The sequence below is a fragment of the Corvus brachyrhynchos genome, unplaced genomic scaffold, assembly GCF_000691975.1.
Source record: "Corvus brachyrhynchos isolate BGI_N302 unplaced genomic scaffold, ASM69197v1 scaffold42, whole genome shotgun sequence".
In the NCBI taxonomy this organism is placed as follows: Eukaryota; Metazoa; Chordata; class Aves; order Passeriformes; family Corvidae; genus Corvus; species Corvus brachyrhynchos.
The window spans coordinates 1736681-1758433 of record NW_008237242.1 but is presented as its reverse complement, the minus strand read 5'-3'; the positions used below and the strand labels follow the sequence as shown (position 1 = coordinate 1758433).

The following is a 21753-nucleotide window of genomic DNA, read 5'->3' as shown; positions in this document are numbered from 1 at the left end:
ACTGGCTGGCAGGTTGGCTGGCTCAAGGACTGAGCAGCGGGTAAATACTATTTATGCCTCTTTTTGTGATTTTATTTTAATTTTAATTTTATTTTATTTTATTTTATTTTCAAGTAAGTAGCACCCTTTTGAAAAAATGGACCTTAGGAAGGGACTCCAGAGCCTCTTCTGTGTTTGGGGAACATCCAGACATGCTGGGCGCCTCGCTGCACACTGGCTGTACAGGGACTCTGGCACAGTAGCAGCTGTGTCTGTTTTGACTAATTGAATTTGTAATGTGTGTAGATATCGTATTCGTAAACGATCTCTCAAAGCCTTTGAGGTAGTTCTGTAAAGAACATTATTCCCTTGTTAAAATTCAACATGTAAATTTGAATTGAGTATGCTTGTGCTGGCATGCTGTGTGTTACTTCGGTAGGAATTGGTTATTGGTTTTTCAATTGTCCTTGGTGGTGAATGCCTCGGAAGATTGCTATAAATGGGAGCGAAGATCTAGATAGGTGTTATAACCATCTAATACTGGGGAGACTGCGATGGTGAGCTGTTGTGTAGGAATTGTCACTTTGATTCTTTTTGACAATTACCGTTGCAAAAATAGTCAAATATTTATATTCCATTGTCAAGGCAATGCCCTGTCAAATTTCTTTCAGGGAAGCCTGGGAATTGGGTAGATTTCTGCTGTATTTGAAACCCAGCTTGTTACCTAAGTAAGGCAGTGTGACTCGTCTTTGGCATCTCACCTGGAAGTCCATTCTGTCTTTTTTCCTTACTATTCAAGAATTCTTTAAATTCTTGCTAAACCCTTAGTTCAACCCCACAGCATGAACCCAGACTGTTAATAAGACTGAGCAGGTTTAGTAGCTGTGGGAAAGATTAAACTCTATGTCATGCCATGTTCCTTCTCAAATCAGCATGTGGCAATGCCTGCTGACACGGTATGTTTTTTGTGGTGTAGATCCATCAGTGCCCACATGCTTTATATATAAAGCTTTGCACATCATGTAGGGAAGAATGCATGAATGCCTTGATATGCAAAAAGTCTGTGCTTAGCTTATCCTTAGCTCATCAACTGTTTTATGCTGCACGGTTTTGGTGATAAAGATAAGCTTTGAATTCTGTTGACTTCTGTACATAAAGGTGAGAATAGACATAGAAATCTCCTGCGTTTGGCCACAATGTGAATCAAGGTCAAAACAAAAAAATATCTTTGATGAGGGGAAGGATTTGGAAGAGACAGGAGCAAATGCCATGAGTGTATCCGCAGAATGAGTAGCAAGCACCATATCTGTACTTGATTGGTATTTCTCAGCATGAGCTGCTGGCCATTAGCTGCAGATTACTTCTGAGAGGACTAAGAAAAGACAGTCTAGTGTCAGTAGACTGCAGGGCTGTGATCTACCCTGGAAAATGTTGCAGAAGTTCACAAAAGGAAAGCTGAAAAATCACTAAGTTGGAGCTGGTTTCGAACATAACTTTTAGGGAGTCAGTAGATAATCTGATTTTTGTTTGCTTTCTGTTTACTAAATCTTTGCATCCTTTCATCTTATCGCTGTTTCACCTATTCAAACTTTTATCAGCATTATTAAGTGATAACAGTTTCCATTGTGCACTCTCCAAATACGCCACTTTAGTCACCTAGAGCAACCAGTGGCAAGCATTATCTGTGGGTTAGATTGTGCAAAATCCCTTTACAGGTGTGCTGAGGAAAGGGAGAGACTTAACCTTTAGGTGAGGGCATTCTTGCCAAAGGCAAATCAGGAATACATGGGAACAGCCATATGGGTGGAGATGCTCCTCTGAAAGAGAGGAAGACTTTTTCACAGGTGGCAAAGCTGCTGCTGCTGCTACTCTAGCAGGTATTCATAGGGCTCTAATTTTCAAGTGCTTGTTGAGTTACAATCTGTGGCTGTAATGTCACATCTATTTCAGTGTCGTGCAGCTCAGTGCTTTAGAAAAGGTTAAAAAAATACCTGAATTTATTAACATCCATAGGTAATGCTAGAACAGAATCTCTAAGTGTGTTAGAAACAGCTCTCTTAGAGTATGAATGTTGGATTACTTAATCCAGTGAATGTCTGACAGCAAATATTGTGCTTTATGAAGAGGAAGCTCTTATGAAGCTCTATATGTTAGCAAGAATTTCATCTGAAAGATGAAACCTCTAGAAAAAAGTGTTTGGCAGTCTTAAACAACCTAGATGTTTGTAAATACTGACTCTATCTTGCAGAGTGCAGTATATCACAAGGCTGATGCAGATGGATTATGTTTTTCTTTTCCCCTGAGGTTTGGTTATGATTACTTTTTGACTATTAGGCATCAAATTTTTGTCTAAAAATAAGAAAAATAAATTGCTTCTAGATAAGACTTGGGAAGTGCTCTATGCTCCAAAGCTGGTTGATACATTTTGTTCCATAAACAGTTTAATGTAAAAGAGGAAAATAATCCTTGGGACCAAGACCTGGAGACCATGGTCCCTCACTTCCAGTGAGTGCCCTCTCACAAGGACATGAGTTCTGCACTGGGTCAGTGGTTACTTAAGCTTCAGAGAGAAATGCCAACATCAGAAGAGCTGGAGGAGTCTTCATCCTGACTCATTTGTCACTTTGAGTAACCTCTGACGGTGGTCAGAGATGTTTCTGATACCCCAGCAAGTGCTGCAGTGACTGAGTTGCCTCAGAAAAAGGAGCACTCCTCCTGCTTTCTTCTCCTATATCTTTAACCAAAAGCAACTGCTTTTCTCTTTGGAACCTAATTCTTTGGTTTTGTGCTCATTTTATCTGCAGATGCATGCAGGGAGTAATTGCTTTGTGAATCTTGAGTGTTTAAGTATCAGGCAAGTGGTATGGCCCTGTCGAAGACAACACTGTGTCTGTGCGTGCTGATGCCTACAAAATTTATCATCACCTCTGCTTTTATTTTTTTTTCCTCTCTAATATTTACCTGCAGCTAAGTGGGATTTTGGAACATGTCTCCTTTAGGTTGAAGCATCAGAAGTCTGGGTTTTATATGTGCTTAAATGTCTTCAGGGATCATCAGCCAGAATTGCATGGATTTCTTCCAGAGTCATTAGCATGGCGATGATGAGGGCCATATAAATTCCTAGATAAACAGACCTAGATGAACAGACTTGCATTTTTAGGGCTTGAGGGACAACTAGGGTATCTATCACAAAGAAGTTCCCTCTATTCTTTGCCTTCCTTCCTTACTGACTTACAAACTAACAGATTTTAATTAGAATAAATGATCTTTGGAAGTTCTTGTCTCTCCCTGAGAAATATATCCAGGGACTGTTTTTCATACACATCATCATTTTTTTGCTGCTCATTGCTATCCTCCTTCCTCTGGAAAATTTGCAGTCCCTACATTTATGGACTGTGGGAGCCCTCCTGCTGTGTGTCTGTAAGGTCCTTGAACTCCTGCAAGCACCAGAAGCTCAACAGGGGCTTTTTGCCACTTCGCTGCTGTCTGCCTTTCCCTGCTGCTGTCTCTTGGAATCCCTCCTAGTAGCAGGTTTCACTGTAAGCAGAAAGTGCTTAAGCTAAAAATAACTTCTAAGCCATTGGTATGAATGTTGGTCAGGGTGTAAGGTTTTGAAGGGCATATGTCCCCCCTCCTTTCCATGCACGGTCTGGAGCTGGCACTGGAGTGAGGTCAACTGTTGCTACAACAGAACCAGTTTTCCCTTATCCCACAGGCAGAGAACTGCTGAGTTGTCAGCTGTTGAGTCCAAATTGTGCCTTTTACCTCAGGGAGCACAAGTTATAAAAGCACATGCCATGGAAACAAGGACAGCATTGTGGCAATTCCCTGCTCCTTCTGCCTCACTTTCTACCCTGCCAAAAATCAGACCCTCAGCACAGCGCACAGCAGAGGATGGACTGCTGTGTTGGCAGGTTGGTTTTAGGACCACCTCCCCCCTCTATTGGGCCATGTGTTGTCAGGGAGCAATGTCCTTTCTCATCTGTACCCAGCAATTCAGGAGCAGTTTCCTGCAAAACGAAAAGCACAGCCTTTCAGCCAGCCTCAGTCTCCTGAAATTTCCTTAAGTAGATAGTGTTTTCTTGAGGTTGATTTTATGTTGCAGCATTCTCTCCCCAGCCAGCCAGTTTCAGTGATACAGTAACACTGGTTAGGAAATGACAAGAGGTGTTTTTTTAGTTTTTGGTTGGAGTTTTTTAGTTTGGTTTTTTTGGGTGCTTTTTGTTTTGTTTTGTTTTGGAGGGGGGTGGTTCTGTATCGATGAGTAATGTTATGCTGGTGTTACCTGCCAGTATAGCTTACTGCATTTTGATCATCAGTCAAAAGTACTTTCTTTTGGAATATACATATATGCCAAAAATAGAGGTATACCTTTGTGCTTGCTTTGTACCTACAACTGCACTTATAACAGCTTTATAATATTGACTGAATCTTGATAGTTTCATATCAAGGTTGCTTGGTAGTTTGTAGTGAGTAATCATGAAATTTAAATAAAGCAATGTATTTGAGTGTTTTCTTTAGGTGATAAACACTGTCTGAAAAGTATGCTGGAATACTTCTTATGCTTGCATAATTTTGTCATTATTGCACAAGTTGCTTAAAGGTATAATAAAAGTACAAGTAACAGGAGTGGTTGAGGGTGGTTTACACTGTCAGTCTGGCTCAGAAATAGTCCATGTTTTACTTCTGGGCCTCAGCCATCAACTTAAGCGACTTTTGCTCCCTGAATAAATCAGCTACTTCCCTCCAAGAGGAAATGCAGGCTCAGTTGACTGTACATAACTCAGGCACAGTTAAGCATTTTTTCTGGATGGTGTGGATATGGCCTATGGCAAGGTTGGCTAGGGCGGTGAGCAGAGCAAGCCAGCTCTCTCCTAGCTGGCTTGATGCCCTTGAATGCCCCCCACATTGTGCCCTTGGGCATCACACATCTTTCAGCCTAAAGCTTTAAAGATTGCTCTTTCTTCATTTCAAACACTTTGAACATAGAAGCACAGAAAAAGCTGTTTTGGAGCCAGATGGTAACCCAGGCCACTTACTGCAAAATTGTCTAGGGTGGTCTCAAAAAGTGAGAAGGTGAGCACATCTGCAGCATTTAGGCTGTGGGTGAAGATACCTCCACACTGCAGTGCATCAGGGTGGTCTGAGAATATCTGATATTCATATTTTCTTTACCTTTATTAGCTGCATTTCAAATTACTTCCATGTTGAGAGTTGCAAATCTCACATGCCTTGGAGAGCCCAGAGGAGAGGAAAATTTGAACAAGTGGAAGAAGAGTCTTGGCTCTGCTCAGCATGGGGCAGGTCTGCCTTTGGGGGTTATTTGGTGGTATCTGCCTTCGCCTGGCAGCCGTTCTCCTTTCCAAACAGGACTTAGCACAGTCACTCAGAAGCTCTTGTGCCAAGACAGCAGTGTTGCTCATCATGTGATTTAACTCTGTTTGTATGGCAGATCATGGTTTTGCCCTTCTCGAACTGGGTTATCTAACGGCCTCTCTTAAGTATAAAATCAGTGAGGACAGAGATTCAAAATATCTTTCTTAAATAATTGGTTTTAATATTACTGCAGGGCAAAAATGCTTCCTAAATAAAATGAAATTAGGAAGAAAATTATAATGGTCAGTATTATAGGTGGAGCTTCTGCAGATTCTGAAGCCCAAAGGTGAATGTAAGTTATAAGTATTCCAATTGTAACTAATTTTCACAATAATTTGTATTTTGGATCAAGTTCAGCACTTGCGGCAAGAGATGTTTGACCTCTGAGGTTTTTACAGCTACTCTGGAGCTAAAACCAAGGAGATAAGCTTCTAATGTTTAATCCTAGGCAGAAAAAAGAGAGGAGATGAAAGAAAAAAAAAAAAAAAGAAAAACTGATTTATTTATATTGTAGACTTCAGTGTTGGCTTGAGTTATGTGCAACAAAAACTGAAGTACTGTGTATGTGAGGTGAACATAAATGTCAAACCCTTTTAGGGCTTCTCCTGGTTGTGAGGATAATAATATCTGTTCCCTAGAGTATACCTGTTCCTCTTCCTTTTCCCCTCCTTCTCCACACATTTCCAAAGGTCATGGCTGTGGGAAGTCTTTAGTGCACAGGTCTCAAGGCACGTAACTCGTAATTCATCTGCTAGAGCAGCATTGTCACAATTCCCAATATAGAACAGCCTTCTCCAAATTAAATGTGGTTGGTCTGTTTCTTTCTTCAAGATGATGGGAAATTTTTGACCAAATGTTGCTTCATATTTCAAATGACGGAATCAGTCTGGATGTAAATCCAGCAAGATGTTATATGATCCTTATTTTAAATCTTACCTCAAAGTTTGTATTTTGTCTCCTGTATATTGTCTTCCTTCAGCATTAAAATCCTTATTAAAGTGAGATCTGTGCATGATTTGTGCTAATCTGGTCTGACATTGGAGTCATGTGTACGAAAGGCTTTAATACAGGAAGACTTGCATTGAACCCATATTTAGAATTTCTTGATAATAGATCCAATCTTATTTTTTATTTCAGTCAGTTCACTCCTCCCTTGAAAAGCTTTGCCAATACTTTATTAGTTTTACTTCTCACAACGTTCACTTTTCAATGGAGGTCTACTACATGGCATTTCCTCTCATGTCTTAACATGGTGGGTTAAGTTTAAATCCTTTCTCTGTGTAGGTAATTGAGAACTGTGACCAAGTAACCTCTCTGAACTAAATGGTTGCATTGTTTTAGCCTTTGCAACAACAGACCCAAACTGCTTGAAGTAATAATTTGATCCTGAGTATAAATCGACTTTGTACTGGATGAAACCATTTCCACTGCTAATGAATGGCTAGTTTTTCTCTTGTGCTGTTGGATCAAGGGCTTTTGTAAGGTAGCCTGATCCATACAGAAAAAGTTGTTATGACTTTAATTTTCAGTATCTTTTTTGTATTTATTTGCTTGAGCTGTGATAACTGATACTTTGAAAATTGAACGTTTTCCAGTTCCTTCTTCATATTTCAACTAATGAGCAATGCAGCTGGTGTTAATATGCAAAGAATGTATCATTGAAAACGTTAGATTCTTGTCTGCTATCCTTTTGCCCTGGTGTATGCATGGTTGCTAATCAGTGTAGGTAGCTCTGGGCTGGAATTTGGGCAGTGATTACTGCAGGCAGAAATGGGAGCAAGCACTCAGCATTACAATAGCTGCTGTAGAATTAGGTCACTAACAGGCTTTCAGCAAAATAGTGTTAATTTTCCTCTCCACACACTCAAACATAGAATGTATAGTTATAATTCCACATCTTTTCTGAGTGATCCTCAAGTGTAGCATTCTTAGCAATGGTTTATATATGAGTCCTTCAACTTCAGGTGCCTCATGTGACTGCCCTGTTCAGTGATCACCTCTCCAGTACTGAAGACTAAGGAAAGAGCTCATGTAGTTGGGCTCCTGCCAACAGTGCAAATATAAGTTTGTGCGTACCTTCATTCATAAGTTAGAATTAGTCATATACTTTATGTGTTTGCAAATTCCAGAGCAATATGTGTATATATGTGGTTACTGAGGCTTATTATCTTGCATAAATCTGCAGTGAGTTAGTCATGAGCAGCTCTCCTTGGCTGTGAAATGCTCTCTCATCAGAGGACACAGGTGATCTCTGATAGCATTTAGCTGCTTGTTTCATGAGACCTGAGAACTAAGATGAATAAGGTCCTGCAATCTAAACCCAGATTTTTGATTAGCCGATCACATTAAGAATTTAACAAGTGTTGGTAAAACTTGTCTCCATTTGATCTCTTCTTTTGAAGCAATGACCATTAATTTTTGCCATCTTTAATGATGGTCAGTTGTTTTGGTTTGGTTTTAGTTTTTAAAATTTTCTTATTTGGACAAAATATGGTATTTGTCACTTGCATTCTTAATACCTACACATATATCTGATCTTTTTAAGCTCTTCTACTGTGCCTTGCAAGTATTTTCTGTATATACTATTCCAAAATCAAATACTTATATCCTTGAGGCATCTGCATTGACATCTAAATATGTTTTGCATTTATAGTCCTTGTGCAGATTCTGTGAATAGTATGGGAAGTTGCAGAAATGGGAAAAGCAGAGTACTCTTCAAAGATGTTTGAGATGGTGTTATTTGTATAATGCTTTGTGAGTTCTAATGACTTGCTTCGTGGTGAGATTGGCACAGGCTTTTGTAGAAGAATATTTCAAACAAGGAAGAAAAAGCGATGTGTTGGTGTTTCATACCATAAAATTAAAAGTTCTGCCAGTTTCTGGGTTTAGAAAGGTGAACTTGTAAGGATGTGCTTGGCCTCATGCATCATGTGCTGTGTGTCTAGATAGACCTGATTAGATGCATGAAGAGCAGAACTTTTGCTAATGAATAGAATACTGGAATAGAAACTAAAAATAAACTGAAACAGAATATGATTCATGTAACTACACCCAGATTTTAGTTCTCCAGTTCTCCAGCTCTTCAGGTTCCCCTTGCCCCTGCCTTCTCTCCCCCATGTCTGGGCAGCCACCAGAAAGACCATTGAGAATTGTCGCACGTCTCTCTCTCCCGCAGTCGAGAGCACTTGCTCAGCTCTTTGGAAACAATAGCTGCTTCATTGCTGACTTGTGAAACAAAAAAGTTAAACATATCAGCAACAATGCATGAAAAATGTGATGAACTGCCTTCCACAGGAAGAGGTTTTTCATTCCACTGTGTAGGTATACAGAATTTATTGGTGTCAGAAGCTAATAAGTAAGAAATCCTTCTTCTTTGTGCTTTATCTGCCAGCTCAATACTGAGAGAAGTAAGATGTGCGATTTACTAATAATAGCAGGAAGGAAGAATCCTGTTAAGCAGAGATAGAAAAGTTGGAATGACTTGTGTGTGTAAAATCCAAGGTTGTTTTTTCCTCTCCTCAGCCCTTTTTTATAGTCACTCTTCAGAAAAGAAAAAAAAAAAGAGAACTTCAGGAGGTAAATCTCACTTTCAAAGGAGGATTGAGGGAGAAGAGGTAGATGCAAGTTACAGATGCTATAATGATGGTCATGTGAAAGTGATGTGAAGATGTGAGATGTGGCCTTAAAAATTTCTGTTTTGTTTCTTATTCTAAGCATGAATCATGTCAGAAGAGACTTGTGGAACTGACTCACTCTATGTCCTATTAGTAGCAGTCTCAATCTTGTAGGAGCTGCTTTCAGTTTTAAATGAGGTGCAGCACCATTACCCTTGCAGATGCTGCTGTCTCAGCACTTGCTGGTGGGTTATTTACAAGGACTCAATTCTCTGTTTTTCTTAGCTTCTAAAAGAAATTGAAGAAAAGCATTGTTTTATTTTACAGCAGTAAATATCATGGATCCTAGCCATTGTGCCTATTATTTAAAAATGTTCCTATCTTCATTGCTTTGTTTCTTTTGCTGAGCATTATCTTAATGGTGCAGAGTTTGCTTAAGTATTTTATCCCTGTTGAAACCAGGACAACATCCCTGCAAAGTACTTTCATAGCAGTATTTTCCATTCTGAGATGCTCCATGAAACACCTAAAGGGCTGGTAGTTTTTTTTTCATCAAGGAAAATAAAGGAACTTTATAAGATAGAAAAACCCATCCAACAGACAAAATACAAACTTCTCATTTAGATTATTCTGAAAAAACTTAGGAATTTTTTGCATCTTTGTTTTCTTTTTAGACAACGTGCTGCCTAAACTGAATGATCAGTCTAAATTACTTGGAAGGGAAAGCTGGGTGTTAATTTAATTGTAAAACAACTACATCTTGTGCCTTTGGCGTTGCAATAAGTGATTTGTTTCAGTTAGGGCAGTACATTTAAGGAAGTGCTGCACATTTGTAGAGGGGATAACATGAAGGAACACACTAAAACTGAGGTGAGGCTGTCTGTTTCCTGGAAGCATCAAAGTCTATTAGACGGGTAGAAAGGATGACATGAAAGAGTCAGTTTATATTGAGACACTGGTTTGCTGTGCTGCTACTAGGTCTACAAGTAGACCATAAACCCTTTGCAGGGATCTCTGTGAGAGGAGCAGAGCAGAAAAGGAGGAGTAGTTGCCCTCAGACAGCTAGATTAGAGTGCCTGCATGTCTTTTGGGTCCTTGGCTCCAGTGGAAGCTGTGAGAATGAAGCAGCAAGAGAATGAGGGAGTACCATAAGCAGGCATGAGAGTGAGTCCATGTATATGCATGAAGTGCATGGTTAATATTAATTTCTTATAGCCTGTGTCTATGAGATTTGATTAGGAAAGAGACCAGCTCTGAAGTATATCAACTGTAGAAGTCAATATTTGTATTTCTGAGTACTTAATTCCCACACTTTGCCACCTTAAAAGGAGGGATATGCATGTATATATGTGTAAGTGAAAAAGTCCAGGGGGGAAAAATATACAACTAAAACAGCATGTGAAGGAAATAAACAAAGGAAATACAACTGCTATGTAATTACACATGGACTGACTTGTTCTGATAATGTCCTACTGTATTGCAGACCTTCCTCCTTTGTCAAGATTGGAAGGGGAATGGCAGCATTGAGGGCCCACTTGGGAGCAGAGCAGACAGGAAAGTGTTTGCCCACCCCAGTGGAAGGGTGGTCATACATGATAACATCCTTCAGTATGTCTTCATATGATCTGTCAGCTACTTATTAAGAGTGGAACTACAACAGGGAGTGAGAGCTTTTAGTCTCAATAAAGATTAGTACAACAGGAATTTGTCAGAAAATATAGATCTATAGTTTCAGGAATTGCCCATTTCCTTGATTAGTAAAAAAAACCAATTTATTTCTCGTAAGTGACTCTCATTCCTTACATTCACTCTAAAAGGATATCACATAACTGTTGCTCTTTATTCTCAATATATTATTTAATGTGAAAGCCACATTTCAGCCTTTGATCTATTTATATGCTCCTTGTAAATATGAAGAGAGACTTTCTTTGGATTTGGTTCATTGTACCTTAAAAATAATTCAAATACCACAGGTTTCATAGTAAACAATGAAGGATTCCAGCCCTTGGGTCATTGCTGGTTTTTAAAAAAAACACACTTGGAATTGCTTCAGTAATTATCAGTGTTCTCTTATAAAACTAATTAGGCTTTTCCTGTGTTGGAAAGAAGATTAGAGGTCATATAGTTCAAAATAAGTTTTTGGACATTTCCAGATTAAGGAAAATAAACTCTTCATTAATAAGGTCAGCTTCTTTAATGTTTCTGAGTTCATAAGGAAGTATGAGCTGAAGAGAACCGGCAGGGACAAAATTATGACTCTTCTAAGGAACAGCAGTTTTATTCTGCAGTCTTTGTAAAGTCTGAGTGATGTGGTCTGGCTCTTGAACCTGACATTGAGTAAAATGCAGTAGACAATGTGGGCAAATGGCATTTTCCTCTGAAGACATGCTGTCTTGAGAACTATACCGTGGCTAACAGTATCCTCCAAAACTGAAATGTGCTTTGGAATAATTGGATTATGTTTTCTTTCAGTTATGTGTCAGTAAAATGCAATCAGTACTGGAGCTGGGGGAAACCTTCTCCGTGTGTTTTCATTGGATCCTTGGTTTATCTACTGCAAAAAAAAAGAGGCTGCCTTTTTTTCTATGCTTTGCACCTGTATTAAGTATTGAAAAGGCATAGTGGGTAGCCATTGGAGTCATGATAAGAAGTATTTTTTAGTAATCAGACTTGTGTGCCTTTGCTCACTGTGCTTGTTCCATGCTGCATTGCAAAGCACAAGAATTCAAGGAAGTGTGTTGATTGTGATGTCACCAAATTCAAGCATATCAGGAAATGTGTGTAGCCGAATCAGATTTATACAAGTACATCCTTCATCTCCATACAATATTAATTTTCCAGTTGTAGTAAGTATCAAGAAAATTTTTGAATGGGTTAAAACAGAAGTGTGCAAGTGACTCTGAGTTGTTTCCTTCTCCTGCACAGCATAATAACCTAGAAGATCAAAAATTCTCTTTTGGCCCATAGTGTCCCTTAACCTTCACCCCTTTGCTTTGTTCTTTGTTCAGATGATTAGGTGTTTTCCATCTGCACCTCTATGGCAGAAGAATCTGTGCTTGTTAATTTGAGCTGACTTCCTAAGGAAGCTGGGCTTATCTGATAATGTGTTGTCTGTCCTCTCACCCCTGCAGTAACCTTTGAACACACTGCTCAGGTTCACTTCAGTCAGGAGGAGGAGGTGAGATCTCAGCATACTGTGTCCTTACAAACTTGGTGAAACTCTGCAGTTGGAAAATGGCTGCAGAGTGAAGTCAACCTTTACTGGACTGCAATTCAAACCTCTCTAGCATGCCTTTTCTGATGTCTAATAAGGCCTAGGGGTAATCCATAATAATATTGTCTTAATATGTAACAACAATAAATCATGAACAGGCTTGCAAATATCCCAATACATATTTAGTCTATTTTTGATTGTATTTGGGTTCACTGTGTTTCTCAGAAGAGTTTGTTTTCTGTTGTTACCATCTGGAGAGCAGTGTTGTGCTCCTAGTAGTCATTGGTGTGCTTGTATTTAAACATGTACTCGATGACTAATTGATATGGCAAGGGTTTCCAAAATCAGGAGTGAGATGCCCAATTTTCCTTTGAAAGTGTCTTGTTCTTTTGAGTAGCTCATGCTAGGAACATTAAATGCAATGTCTGGCTTGGGAACTACTCATGTGGGGTACACTGAACAATACATGAAAAAATTACTCTAGTAGGACTAAGAATTTTTAAATTAGCATGCAGTTTAACTGAAAACAGGCATAAATCAGTGAGAGCAAAAGGCAAAGTGTGCAAAACGCATATTTTGCTTGAAAAACAGAAAGTGACTGAATAAGTTACCTTTTGATTATGGTAGAAATAAATCATCAGTTCCTACAGTGTCTCTTTGCTTTGTTCTGCCCTTTCAGCCCACTGCTCTGCCTGACTGCTCCACCTCTTCAGTATCACTGTGCTTTTTTTGTCTCCAGCTCATCGGTCCCAGCAGGGGTATTCTTCCCAGTAGTCTCTGTCTTGTTCTTGTTTGGTGGGGTTTTTTTGTTTTACATCAGTAACACAAAGGAGTCTTCCATTGTACTTTCCAAATCCATCTCAAAATTGTATACATTGCTATGATTAAAGTATTTGATATCTGCTTCTGCTACGTATTTTCCTTTCTTTCAAAAGGCAAGTCCTGGGGGTCTCAGTTTCTCTGTGTGTGTGTTGTATAGTCCAGCAGGTACTAAATACTTTCATAAAATCACCCTTGACTTGTGGCACTTGTTCATGAATTTGTCATCTCATGTCCTTGCCAGGTAAAGGTGCTTCTCATGCAAATCACTACCTGGAAATACCCTGCAGCTCTTCCAGTCTGCAGCTTGCTTATTTGTATTTCCATAGTGTCTGACAGTCTTGGGATCAGAAAAAAAAAGGAAAAACTGAAAATACTGGAATGCATGTGCAGTTGCAAGTTTGCCTTACAACCTGAGACTGGTGACATACTTACCCTGTCTGGGGTGCACTTTTACCCTTGTTGGTAAAATTGCTTGCTAAAACACTTGCATCTGTAGGTGGTACTAGAGACCAGGAGCTTTAAAAATGTTGAAGTGTTGATCCTTATGTTGAGCTTGTGTGTTGTCTCCTGACTTCTCACTTCACCTTGCAGAGGCAGGCTGGGTGCCTGCAGTGGCTTTCCAGTATCTCAGAGGTGATGCTGCTGTTCGGCAGCTAGAGGAAGCAGTAAAGAGGGAATTTTTCTCCTTGTGCTTGACAGGAAAAAAACCCCACCAAAACAAATGTCTCATAAGACTGAAAGTTTGGCCTTGTGTACTCATGCACATTTACTGAATAATATATTAACACCCTGTCTTTGTTTTCTTTTCTTCCCCTGCAGATTAGGAAAAGACATTTGGTGCAGATAGGAAACTTAAATTATTTTATCAGCTTTCAGAAAGAGAAATAGCAGATTCTTAAATTAATTCCTCAAAACTGGGGAAAGCCAGATTCCCAAATGGGACTCAGTCTTCATTTATAAACGCATTTCAATGATTCATGTCCTGCAAATCTTTTATAAAGTGGAATGGTGCCATGTTATAAAACAGAGAGGGAAAGCCTGTATTTAGATTACTAGAGATTTTTGTCTCAACTTTGGAGATTTTTTCAAGGAGGTGGAAGAATGTACTCTATTAAAAAACAGCCAAGCTCTCTCTGCCTCAAATAAATCTTATTAATTCTTTTTTTTATTATTATTACTCAACTGGTTATAAAGTCAAAGACTGGAGGCTGTGGGATCAGCAAATCTGTTCTAAAGAAAGCTAGTTCATCTTCTGTTTCTGTGTTCATTGCCTTTACTGTCAGCTGTATTGGCCATTTGCTTGGTTTCCGAGAAATGTGTACTTCTGGCATGGTTTTTCAGAGAGGGGAATTTTTTTTTGGAAGCTTTCAGTTAGCAACAGTAGCATGCATAACTTGATATATGCATTTTTATGTGGATGTAAGTGTGTTTTCTTTCATTTTGAAGGTTGAAGTAGTATCTTTCAGCAGAGACAAGTAAAATGAGCTTTCTCCACCTGCTGAGCAGAGTAGTTTTTCTTCTAGCAAGGTTTGATCTAGGCACATACTTAGCACCTGCATTTCTGCCTGACAATATTTGGGATGATGGCTGTCTAGTATTGCCAAAAATTCAGCCTCTTATCATTCTCTACAATATTTTGGTGCTGTGCTGTGTAATTATTTTTCTTGAGAGCTTTTAATGTTCCATTTGGTGGCAAATTGTTGTGATGATACCTTTAGCTGTGGAGGCAAAATATAAATTGTAGCTGGAGAAAATTTATCGACCATGAGACTTTTTCTTTTACATTTAATACATATATTTTTACTGTCTTAATGGTTTCATCTAGATTTCTCCACTTAGTTTCCCTAAACCTTTTGTATAAGCTGACTTTTTAACCATTTCTTTTCAGGTATCTGCTTCTGGAGCACAGTTTTATATATAAAAACTCTGGCAAATAATCTTCAATTCACAGACATTTCTAAAAAACAAATCTGGAGGCTTGTGACTGTCAAATCAGGTTGCAGGCAGAAAGCAGTCTGGAAAGATTATTGGTTTTTTTTTTCTTTAGCTGTTTTGTTTGTTTGTTTTCAAAGTGGTTTCCAAGCACTTGACAATGAAAAAGTTTGGAGACCAGAAAACTCAAAAGTACAACAAAGCTTTGCAGAACTTTTGTGCTTAGAGAACTGATCTGTTACAACTGACTAAGTGTAAAACACTGGTTTTTTTTTTCTTTTTTTTTTTTTTTTTTTAAGAGAATTGAGCACTTGGTCAGCTGTGCTTAAAAAAAAGATACACGGAACCAATTAAGCCAAGAAATATGTAGTAACAGAGTCAGAAAGAGAGATACCAGTTATTTTCTGATTTCTCCTTTAAGAGGTAAAGTCTAAAGAGGCTGGTAATATCTTAGCTGCCCTCATTTTCTCAGTTTGTCATAGAACCTTTAACCTTCTTTACAGCTGACAAGGTTTTAAAGCAAAGCTGTCTACATGTATTTTCCCATTATTGTCTTGGAGAGCCTTCCCTTTCTGATGTTTCTGATGACCAGTAGGTGCACTGACTGCATCAAAACATCTTTAAAAGTCATTTAAAAGTCTATGATGGCTACTGAGCTCTTTTAAATATAGGCCACCAACTGCTGGCTTCAGTGGTTAAGAATCTGAATCTAACTGTTCTTTTACTGTGTAAAAAGAAATTCAGAATTTCTTTTTTCTGACCACACGCACAAGGGTTCTTCCTCTACATGACATAAAGCCCTGGGCAGAAGTCAGGACATTCCCATGTGCTGTACCTTCCAACAGTTATTATGGAATCCTGCTTGTAGTAGCTGCTCTTAAAAAAGGGCAGTATACACTGCAGCCTGTCATGCCTTTGCTGTTGGTATGGCATGAATTTGCATGTGAATACTTTTTATATACACCCACAGTTTTTTTACTTAGCAAAGACTTATTGGAGGCTCTTTCCATATTTTAAAATTTCAAAAGAGAAAGACCTTTTCAGGCAAAGGCTTTAAGATGAATTTGCTGTGCAAATACACTCATGCTCAGTCAGGAGATTTGCAGTCCATTTGAGGATGAGATTGAAGTCTGAAGTACTAAATAAACAGCTATGTGGCAGCTTTGTACAGTATCCAAGGCTGGATCACACACCGAAATTAAGTCAACAAGGTCTGAATGTAGGAGAAAGTAAATATGGCATGGGCTGTGTAAACACATAGCTTTGCCTTAGGAAAGTTCCTTCATTGTTCTTGATAATGCTCAGGCCTCAGGGCAGAGATATTTCAAAACTGTGGATACAGCAGCTTTGGTTCACAGAGAAATGTTTATTCTAGGAATGATCAGAAATCTAAAAAGTGAGACTGTGAAATGGTGAAAAAAAATTGGAGTTTTTAAAGGAGGAACTATTGGAGATCTGATATCAGTCATCTTCTATGTAAGAGGTTGCTGCAAGGCAGAGGATAAACTGTTCTTTGTCTCCTGGATATAGGACAAAGTAATGTGCTTAAAATGGAGCAAGAGATAGTTGTGGAGCACATTTGAAACACTGATGATAGTGCCAGTGAAGTGATACAAATACATTGCCCAAGGAAATGAGATTGTTATGGGATGTGCTATTGCTGATATTTTTTTAAGATGGACAACTGTTAAAAGTGGTTTAATTCTAATAGCTTTTGCTGGTGGAGACAATGGGCCTAGCCCCCTTCATACCATTTTTAAAAACAAAGACTGGCAATGTAAAGACATTTACATTTAGTAACAACTGCTCTTGTTGTGCTCCGGCCAACAATGATCAAGGTTTTGCCTTCTTCTGACAATGCTGAGCTTTCTTGTCCTACATAAATATCCCTTACTCCTAAGAGTGCCTCTGTCTAGAGGATAACATGCTTTTGATATCTTTCAGGGTAAGGAAAAACACCCTTTCCTTGTTTGATTTAGTCTTGAACTGATGGAAGGCAGCTTTCATCAAAAGAAAGGAAACTTCCTATTTTTAAAGTACTTCAATTATTTTGTAACTTTGTAATTAAAACAAACCTATAAATGGGAATCTTCTCTCCTGACTAATGGCCCTTAATTATGTGACATGAGGCTTCTAATTGCCAACTTTTCAGCAAGTTATAAAATGTGTATGAGAACACAGGAGCCAGGGAGTCTATTCTTGTTACAAAAGTTTGTGGTTTACAAGACTCTCATCATACCCTGCATGAGACTACATAGGTTCACTTCTGTGCCTGACTCTGAAACTGAAATTAAAACTGTGCTTTGAATTAGGAGAACTTGGTATGACTCAGATTTCTTGTAATGCACTGCTATGATGTTACTCTTAAAAATTTTTCAGTAGGAGGACAACTCAGTAAGCTATGTGTTGAAAGAGGTGCAGAAAACCAGATTTTGTTAGAATACACACACACACACACACACACAGTTGCTGAATCTACCTCATAAACCTGGCATGACCAAACAGGTTTTGCACAAACCTACACAGGTAATGTGTTTAGAGGGTTGGGAATAATATGAGAGGCTTGGGATTTAATTACTATCACAGTTCTCTCTCCTTCATATGGCATCAGGGCTTTTTATTCTTTCCTAGACTTTGCCAGCTGATAGGGGTCTGTCAATTGATTGCGATATAGAGCTTGAAATTTTGGGTTTGGACTTTTCTGCAAACTGGAAATAGCCTTCAAAGAAGTCCTCAGAAACAGATAAAAGTTACATATGCTTCACAAATATAAATCAGTCATTTTATTCATGTAACTCCCAGGCCTGAGTGGTCTTCAAGTTTTGTATGAAGTTAAAGTCTTGTGAGCAAAGTTTAAACCTGGAGATAACATCCCATATTTTCATTAATAGCATGGAGAAATACAGTGTGAAGACTCTGAGATATACCAGAATGCAGTGGGGGAATTTGGCACAGAGACTAATATATTTTATATGCTCGTTGGTTCTTGATTCATCTTTTCCTGGATTTGTCAGCCTCTGCTCCTGATTTGGCTTTTAACAAGTTGCACAGCATGGATATTACAAATTAGGAATATATGAATGATACTGGCTGGGGGCAGTGTAGCTTAAATTAGTGTGTGTTTAATGAGGTTTTCAAATGGTTTGAGAACACGCTGAAATTAAAATAACTATTATGTGTTATGGATGTCCCTCCATATGTAACAGTGGTCTTTTCCATAGCATTTCTCTCATCTCTTGTGCTGCCTGGGCCTTTCCTTCAGACTGGTTATTGCAGACCAAGAGAAAGAAGAGAAATGGCCTCTTTTGAGCAGCTCTGGATTATTTGGCATAGTGCTGCTATGTTTCTCCTTGCGCAGTGCAGATTGGTAAGGGACAGAAGAGCGCTTCAGCCATTTCCAGCTGTCCCCTAAGGGAGGATTCCTTACAAAAATAAACAAAAAACCAAACTAATAAAAATACATAGTTGTATTGCAGGGATGAGGGAGCACACTCCTTGTGGCGCAGGGGACTTCAGTGAAAAGGGGTTTCTTTTACAATTACAGAGGCTTTTAGACAAAGGTTGTTGTTCTGCCAGTGATGTTCATCTGGCTTTGGAAGATATTTCTGAGTCAAGGTCAGGAGCGTTTCAAAATCTGAGCCTGGACAAAATGGGAACAAAGCTGTAGGCTTGGTCATATTCTCACATGAAAATGGCCCAGCTCCTGCTGTTGGTTGCTGAGAGAAGTCCTCTTGCTACCTGGGAGTTATGGTGTCTGGAAGGGTGCTCAAGTCTTCACAGATTGAAGCAGGGAAACCATGCACCAGGAATTGACTGAGCTTTTGGATAGGTTTTCCTTCAGTTTTTCCTTTTTGAGAACAAAATCTGAAGGTGGTTGATGTATGGGTGGAACTGAATGTGTTGCCTGGGTCCTGCCAAACAGCTGAGCTTCTCTTTATAAAACAAGAAACCTGTTAATCTTCAATGGACACACTAAACATCCAGATAAGTTTTTACTCTAAGGTCAGTAGTTGCAGCGACAAGTATCTTTTGATAGAGAAATGGCTCACTTTTTTTTCCCCATTATTTTTCCTCCAGGGGTTATTAGTTAACATTGTATTGAACCAGTGATCCTGGGTGATCAGGTCTGGTCCTGCAATGTCTTGGGCGTTCCATAGCTTTGAATAGCAGCAATATGAAAATTGAACAGAGGAAAGAAGAAAACAGATGGTGTGTTTGGTCTTAAGTGTGTAAATGAAGTAGGGGACATTTCCATTCACGATATACAGTATCTTTTGTGGATATGACATTTCATCTAAGATGAAGAGACTTATTCTAGGGGAATATTCTGCCATGCCTGTTCTGTTCTGATATTAGATAGTCCTGCAGAACACCTATGGACTATAGAGTTTTATATGTCTATGATTCTTGAAGAAATATCTTACTGAAAATGCATGAATCGAGGAGTTGTTGGGACAGAGAAGAGGTTTGTTTGCCAGATGAAGAAAAAGGAGTTGCTATGCCTGGGAACGTTACTGAAGAAGAAAAGTATATGGAACAAAAAGTGGCATTTGTGGCATACCAGGTCTAGAACTTAAAACTTTGTTGGTTTTTTTTTTTTATATCTGTATTTAATTTTAGAACTGACCAGCTTGTTGGAAGATGACGTTTACTCCCGCTTAAAGCTGCTATTCTTAAAACAAACGATAGAAGAATGTGGGAGAACTCAAGCCTCCGCTGCCTTTTAGCACTAGCTATTTTGTGCTTAAGAAGCTTAGTATATAGCCAAGAGATAGGTAAGTTTATTGCCATGTAATTCACTAACTACTTTTTCTCTGTAACTTCTGTACCTTGTAATTGCGTTGCTTTCCTACTATATGTATGTTCAAACCTGTCTCCTCTGTGGCCCCACGCCATCCTAGGAATGGAGGCAGTGCCAGGCCTGGTCTTCTGCTTTCCAGCACCCAGCAGCATCTTCTAAACCAGTGAAAAACTGGGTGTTAAATTATCCATAGTGCCACTGATAGTCTGCATATGCATTGGTGTAAATGTCTGCATTGAAGCCTTTTGTTGGCTCTCTTCAACCGTTTCACACGTTATCATTAACTGCCCTTCTGTCATTAATCGCCCTCCATGTATGACGTGGAGGAGAGCAAAAAACTCGTTAGGTTAAAATCAAAGCTTGTGGTTTTGCCATTGGCCCAAAGCCTGCTTATTAGGCTAGGCAAGGAATAGGTATTGTGGAAAGAGGCAGCTGCCTCTGTTATACACATGGGTATAAATCCAGATCTCTGGTCCCTCTAGAAATGAGTGAGTCTGTGGCTGTCTAACCAGGCGCACAATCATTCAACAGTTTTAAAATACTGGCTAGACATGCATGCAATAAAAATGTAAGAAGAATGGTTATAGATGTGAAAAATAGCAGTTGTTTTACAGTTGCTCATTTTTGACCTACAATTTTTGACTGTATTTTGACAATTTCTTTTCTTATATGATTTCAGGCTCTCTAGGGGACCCCCAGAATTTGAAATGTGTAACGCACAATTTACACAAAATGCTCTGTACTTGGGATGTCTCTTCTAGAGGAAGACGTGGACAAACTGACTTTTGCTATGCTACCAAGTAAGTCCCCCCCACATACCTGGTTGAAAAATACCAAATGATGAAAATACAGTTTTTCCTCAGTCACTGCCCATGGAAATTGTGATGCTGTTGTTTCCCAGCATCTCCCCATCAGTTTTCCTCGGGTGGTGCTCTCCCTAGGCCTTGTTAACTCAGGCAATGGCAGCGTTTCTGGCAAAATTGTTCCATGCTAACAATTTGCCTGCCAAAATCTGCTTGCTCTGTTCAAAGGACTGGAAGATGCTCTTATTTACTCAGACTTCTCTGTGTGTCTGCCTATCCCTTGCTCAGAGTTTTCATGAGGGATATCTTCAAAAGAGGTTCAGTCCAAAAGGAAATTAGAGTTGGAAGCAGTGAATCCTGATGTTGTGATCCAAGGCAGTAGAATATATGACCCAAGTGTTGAGATTCATGTGGATTTCATGTGGAAAAACATGAAAAATCTTTCAGCGACTGCCTCACAACCTTTGTAAATTTTAAGCTATCTGAAGAACACTGTATTAGAGAAAATGTAGAAAGTATTTCACAATTAAAACAGCTTTTCTGAAGTGAATGCAAGTTGAGAATTTTGAGAAAAGTTAAAAAAACTTAAATCTTCTGTGCGTTTTTCACTAATGAGAACTACATGTTCAATTCCCCGTGCTGTGGGTCTGCCAAATACTTATCATGGGCTAGGGATGAGTTCAAATCCATTCTGTATCTTAATCCTGCCCCCAATCCAGATATTTGTACTGTCTTTTTTTCCTGTAAATTCTGCAGGCAGCCCAGACTTTTCCTTGGGGTCCCAGGGCTTGGCTGCACTTAGTCCACCTACATGCTTGATTTTCTGTGTCTCATTATTCCTACTGCATTGCCAGCTATCATTTCTATTTTAAAAAAACACCGTATATATGACCCTGTGGCAAGAGTTCAGAAGTGCAGAGTTCATGAGGTATTGCCCTCTGAACAAGAACAATCATGTAGCTGCTGCTGTCTCTCTTCAGCAAAGCAGGACAGGCTGGGGTCCCTGAAGCAGAGAGTCAGAGATGAGCTTGGTGCAGACATTCCTGAAGGAAAGAGGTTGAGTTTTTCAATTTCCCAAACATCCTCTAATAATATATCAGTACTGAGGAGGAATAGCCTTTCTGAGCACTCAAGTCTCAGCTGGCCTTTGCTAGCCCAGAGTTTTGTGTGAATCTTAAGAGTTCAACCCAAGCTCTTGACTCCAGCCGATGG

General features: G+C 39.2%; 1 protein-coding gene across 1 annotated transcript in view; it reads left to right on the top strand.

Moving 5' to 3' along the window:
- The window catches only part of LIFR (leukemia inhibitory factor receptor alpha), a 51094-nt gene continuing 29341 nt past the window's right edge, over positions 1 to 21753 (top strand). The window contains exons 1-3 of the mRNA XM_017730237.1: positions 1 to 40; positions 19558 to 19712; positions 20418 to 20538. Coding sequence (XP_017585726.1) covers positions 19631 to 19712; positions 20418 to 20538 — 203 coding nt within the window. The 5' untranslated portion in view covers positions 1 to 40; positions 19558 to 19630. The remainder of the gene's footprint in view (positions 41 to 19557; positions 19713 to 20417; positions 20539 to 21753) is intronic.